General features: G+C 45.4%; 1 protein-coding gene across 2 annotated transcripts in view; it reads right to left on the bottom strand.

Annotated features, from left to right (window-relative positions):
- Positions 1 to 1,743: 1,743 nt before the first annotated feature.
- The window catches only part of RSU1 (Ras suppressor protein 1), a 201,604-nt gene continuing 197,347 nt past the window's right edge, over positions 1,744 to 6,000 (bottom strand). For both annotated transcript variants that reach the window (XM_027594154.2, XM_027594155.2), the window contains one exon: positions 1,744 to 2,356. Coding sequence is in view for 1 of the 2 variants with exons in the window: in XM_027594155.2 (XP_027449956.1) it covers positions 2,254 to 2,356 (103 nt within the window). In the remaining variant the exon portion in view is untranslated. The remainder of the gene's footprint in view (positions 2,357 to 6,000) is intronic.

Genomic DNA, 6,000 nt, shown 5'->3' with positions numbered 1-6,000 from the left:
AATTTATCAGCCATAAAATCCTCGTCCATTTGATTTTTCTGCACATACATATTACAAACAAAATTTCCTTTTCACATAGCTAGGACCAGATAGCTTTTTAAATTTTACTTTTTTACTTAACTGGAGGATAGGATTATCTCCCTTTGTCCTTAGATATTGTTCTGTAAGTTTCAACGTCTTCATAAAAGTTTGCCATGTGAACACACTGATGCTAACCATTCTTCCGTGGGTGGGCGTTTGCCTTCCCCCATGTTCCCACTGTGTAAAAAGCTATAAGGGCAATTTTCAAATATAGCTCTTCATGTGCATCTCTGATAATGTCCTCAGGATAAATACCTAGAAAGAAAACTTCTGGGTCGGAGTACACAATTTTAAGGTTTTGCTACATACTGTCAAATTGTTACCACCTTCCTGGAGAGAAATTTATATTCCCAATAGCAGTGTATAAGAATGTTTATCTCATGTTCCTCCCCACCACTAACTACTGCCTTAAAAAAAATATTTGCATTGTTACACATTTTTATTTTTGGTTTGATTTGTATTTTTTTGATTACTTGTGAGTCTGGACGTTTTTTCATATTCCTCAGAGATACTCCCTCTCTGTGAATTTACGTGTATTGCCCATATTTCTATGGAGAGCGTTCATCTTTTAAAAAAATTATTCCTAAGAGTATATTGTGATATTTTTACTAATGCTTTGTTGCTAGTTCAATTTTAGACAAAGTCCTTCCAATCAACAACAGCAGAGGCATTGCTCTTCCTGCAATTTCATGAGCTGAAAAACCAACTTAAAAAATTCAGGCTGAGGCAAATACTGCATCCAGAAAAATTAAGTCGACCCTAACCCCAAACAGGAGGTGGCACCGGGGGATTCCTTAGCCCACAGGAATGGTCTATCAGGAAGTTTTCCCAGAAACAGTAAGGTAATCTTGAACAGTGGTCTTTCTGATTCAAATGCAAAGTCCGTCTCCCACGTAAATCAGGAATTTTTTGGGTTGTGTTTTGATTCCGGCTTTTTCCATGTCCCAGTGGTCCTGGTTCTTGGGGGGGTTCCACTGTGAAACTGAACTGGGGGGAGACAGGGGTAGACACACCACAATCTGTCTGAGAGGGTTACGTCTTCACACTCCTTTTGTTTCAAGGTACTGGGTGTTGGCAGCCCTCTTAGTGCAAGGTTGCTGCTTGGGTTTACTTTCACTTACATCCGTATACCTGTTGGTAAGAACAAAGCTGCCTATCACAGAAGCTATACAATTGGTTGTTGATTGACCCTGCAGCTGCAGTTTCTACCCTGGGAGTGGGGTGGGGTGTGCACATTCACACAACTTTGTTGACACCATCAGAGACATGCAGAAGAATGCTCTGCCATGAGCAGATTTTCTGCAGTGACAAGAAACATACTTGAGTTTTTCTTTCTCCGTTTCACAACTTTTGTCTACCAGCCACTGGCAGAAGTCACCATTTCTTCAGCTAAGAAATGCTGCTTTCCAAAATCCTTTGGCAGAGTCTCCCAGAGATTTTTTTTCTGCTCCTTCCTAATTTAGAAACAGTCTTCAAAGGGAAAAAAACAAAACAAAACAAAACCCAAAAAACCACCTGACAAATCAATCTGAGAAGAAACCAACTCTGATGTAATTTTACATGTCTTTCCCGGAACGTTTCAGAGTTTACCATCTACAACCAATACAATTCGGATGGGATCATTTGGGGGGGAAAAAAAAATAAGCAAAGATGTGCATACCCTAAGATCAGACCATTCTTTATTCAAGAAGCAACATGTGATACAAATTCAAGATTTTATTAAAAATTATTTGTGATTTAACATAATATCTCGATGGTTACAGCTTTTAACAAGCTTTTAACAAAGCAAACTAATGAGTTATGTGAATAAACAGAAGAGTGAACGGTGTTAGCTGTGACATTTAAAGGATCACATGGTTTTAATTATTCTTTTGATAACACGCAACTTAGTGAACATCTATTCAAGGGACTGAACTCCGTGCCTACTATAGAATTTGCAGTTGAATTAGAGCTTTGTTTCCTGCCTTTGGCAGTTTTAAGCAAACAAATGGAAATGGTTTTAAGAATTTATAAAAATCTACCACCTACCAAAAACATTTAAAAGGTAAAGTGATAAGCTCTAGAAAGAGAAAAAAAACAACACATACACATGTATTTATTTGTGGGATACAGTAACAGAGAACAGAAGTCATAATGAAGGAAGCAACCAGAAGTTCAGCCCATGCCAACCCTTTATTTGTTCTTGGCTGTCAGGGGCTTCCGGCTGATCTTTTTCGATTTGTCATTATTTTTCTTCGGTGGTTCTGGGTTTGCCTGCATGTGTCTGCCGTAGAGGCTGAAAAGAGAGAGGGAGAAAGGGTGAGACCCACCTTGCCAACACAGGACCAGCTTTTATTGGGAGGGCTTGAAAGAACAGATTAATCTCCGGGAATGTTCAGGAAGCCAAAGAAAACTAAAAGATCACTTCTACTTGGTCTGGGTCAGACGTTTTGTTTAAGATTATAAAATTCTCTTACACTCACACACACACACACACACACACACACACACACACACACACAAAATACACTATGAGGTCAGTTCTGGACAAGTGTCCTGCAATTTCACACTCACTGGGCCGAGTGTGAAAACACCCAAGGAAGAGGGATCTGGGGCCGTGAGAATGGAAGATGCTCAGCCCACCTGTTCGAGAATGAAGCTCGAACGGCTGTGAGTGCGGAAGTCGACAATGACAAAAACCGGGTTGCACTGAAGAGACAGAGTGTCCATCGAGTGAAAAGTGAACATCACGCCTGGCCAGCAGAGCCCAGGGGCTGCATAGTGTGACAGAGAGCAATGGTGTCCAAGCCTGCTTTGGCTCCCCGCCCATGATTTATAGTGCTGCGACGGCGGCCACATATCAATGCCACGTTAATAAGTACCGTTGATTAAATGCTGACAAAGTACCCTACAATTACAGTGGTGGCATTCGTCACAGAGCGTAGCTCGCTTACGGCTGAGAGGATTGAACCCAACACAGCAGATAGTAATTAATTGATAATTTATGAGTAATTCTGATTAAACAAAATTAAAAGCCACCCTCAAATAAATACGGCTCCACCTTAACTGCCCTTATGGATAAAAGTGTGGCCCAGAGAGAGCCCACTGTGTGTGTCTCCGTTCCTCCAGAGGAAAGGCAACGCGTGATCTGCTTGTGGCAACTGCCTTGTGCCACGTGAATGGGGAAGGACACCGAGACTGACCTCCCGGTGCAAGGTGTCCCTTGTTCTAAAGTCCACTCAAGGAGCTGATACTCTCTTGATGCTTGCACCTTGCCAGGCAGACTGGTGACATGGACTGATGATGCTCTTGAGGACACAGACACCGCGGTTGGCGGGCCAAAGGACGGACCTCGCGCACAGAGCTGGCCAGCTGATGGAGTAATGAGGGAAAGGTGATAGGTGACAGTGTGGTCTGTCTTCTCAGAGGTTTCCAAGTGTCTCCCCAGAAGGGCTACGAGCAGCTTCCACCAGCACTGGCCATGAAGAGAGGTCTCCGCTCCCAAGGAGCTCAGAATGCAGAGTCTGGACCTGGTGGCACTGACCCACAAGCCGGAGGATGTACATCCAGCCTGGGGCTGGGAATGTCTCCAGGTAAAGCGGGGGACCGTCTCCCCATTTAGGTGGATCTTTAAATCCACCTAAGGCCCCTGCGCCCTACACTTTAAAAAGGGCCACTGATGCCCCTGCAGTCTATGTCATGGACACCAGGGGCCCTGGATCCCGGGAAAGGAACCACTGGTTTTGACAGGAAATTTCAGGCAGGCCAGCTGTACTGCTCTTGCCGCCCCAACCCCACTGATGTCCCTGTCCCAATCCCGGGAATTTGTGACTGTCCCCTTACACGGCCAAAGGGGCTCTGCAGAGATGATTAAGGATCTTGTAATGGATCTATTATCTGGAGACCCCCCTCCCTCACCCCTGTAGCATCTCTCCCAGAGGCATCAAACAGGTTAAAGAAGTAGCCAAAGTAGACTTCTCCATTACATTCCTCAGCTTTAGCAACACATACCCTGAAACATACATTTTCCTCTAGCAGGCCCGGCCCCTCCCCTCCTCCTAGGACACAGCTTTCTTCACACTCACACAGCAGGGTGGTGTCCCCAGAGGCCTCTGCGCTCCAAGCTCCTCTCGCCCCGCACACAGAAAAGGCCTGACTCTGGTCTGTGCATTCCTCGCTTCCTTCCGGCCTCATGTACCTCTCCTCTCTTTCCCAACCCTTACCCCCAGAAGGGAAAAAAATATCCCTGTTCTTACTCACAGAGAGCATTCAATTTTAAGGGTTACATAGCGCATGAGCTGGGAAATCCGGCAGGAGTGACACAAGGAAGATGTCAGAGGAGGGAAAAGATCTGACAAGGGCCCACGTGTCACGTCCTGAAGGAGTAAGAGCTGAGGTGGGCACGGAGGGCTTCCCGGAAGAGGTGGGGGTTTTGCTGGGCCTGACCGTGGTGATCCAGCAAAATTATCTCAGAAGGGGTTGCAAAAGTTGTTTGGAACTCAGCAAGGCTCCTTTTGTTAGGAAGAAACTAGAATGTTCCAACGTTCCAATGTCTGCCTTTTTTAGTCAGACCCCACTGCGCTTGGCCCTCCTGGGGCTACACAGCAAGTCACTACCTAGGGCCAGATCAGAGAGAGCATTCCCTGAGCTTGATGTTTAAATCCTCCTCTTGCGACTTACTAGCTGTGGACTCTGGGCAAAGGATTGGCACCCCCACAGCCCTCACTCACCATGCCTCAGCTTCTCCATCTGTAAAAAAATGCTGTGTTCAGAGTATGGTGGTAAAATGAGCCCAGTACCTGGTTCGTTTACTGGAAGTGGTCAGTGGATGCTTGCTGAAAAACATGACTGACATGGGGTTGTAGTTGGAAGGATTTAATAAAGATAATATGATTACTTCTTTAGGGCTTTTTCCTTTGAAAAAAAAAAAAAACATAACGGTATTTTCAATCAACGCCAAATCCCCAAGCATCTCTGGGAGAAAGGTTTTAATCCTCTTTGAAGAAAGCAACTAAGGTAGAGCTAAATGCATGCCCCCACTTCCTCAGTGAGTCACTGGCAACGCAGGGATGCTGCTGCGTCCTCCGCCTCATCTCTGACTCCTCCAGCTGCATGGGCAGACCAGACACATGGAGACATCACTGGGGTAGAGCAGTAATGACAAGCATCTGAGGGTCCGAAGTCTAGGGTTCCACTCCTGGCTCCAGCAGGGATTAGCCATGGGGTTTCCCTTTGGTTAGTCAGTGTGGTGGGCAGAATAATGCCCCCCACCCCCAAAATACTGACATTCTGACCCCTGAAACCTGTGAACATATTCTATCATAAAGGGACTCTATGGAGGTGATTAATTAAGGATCTTGGGCTGGGAAGATTAGCCTGCATTTTCTGGGTGGGCTCAGTGTAATCATAAGGGTCTTCTGACCTTCCCGAAGGTCAGAGCCAGAGAGATTTGAACATGTTACACTGCTGACTTTGAAGATGGAGGAAAGGGGCTCCCAGCAAGAAACACAGGCAGCCTCTAGAAACGAGAAAGGCAAAGAAGGGCATTCTCCCTGGGAGCCTCCAGAAGGACACAACCCTGCGGACACTTTGATTTCAGACTTCTGACCTCTGGAACTGTAAAAGGATCTATCTGCTTTGTTTGCAGGCACCAAGTTTGTGGTACTTTTTTACAACAACAGGGAACTAATGCAGTAAATGGGCCTTTCTGGGCCTGATAGGGCAGCCTAGAAGTGAGGTGTTTGCTTACCTTCAGCAGAAGAAAAACAGGAGACTTTCTGGGGGTAGCAGGTCATTGAAAAGAAAGAAAAGTTAAAAAACTAAGTTTCGAGAAGGGCAAAGGATGCCCCAAAGGAAAAAATGGGTTCTGTTTCTACCAGAAAAAGAGGGAACAGGTAAGCAAAGTGTCTCCTCTCTACTCTGAAGCTAACACCCTGATCC

This window comes from Zalophus californianus, chromosome 9 (assembly GCF_009762305.2).
Source record: "Zalophus californianus isolate mZalCal1 chromosome 9, mZalCal1.pri.v2, whole genome shotgun sequence".
Classification (NCBI taxonomy): domain Eukaryota; kingdom Metazoa; phylum Chordata; class Mammalia; order Carnivora; family Otariidae; genus Zalophus; species Zalophus californianus.
The sequence above is the reverse complement of the archived record's forward strand: the minus strand, read 5'-3'. Positions and strand labels throughout refer to the sequence as shown.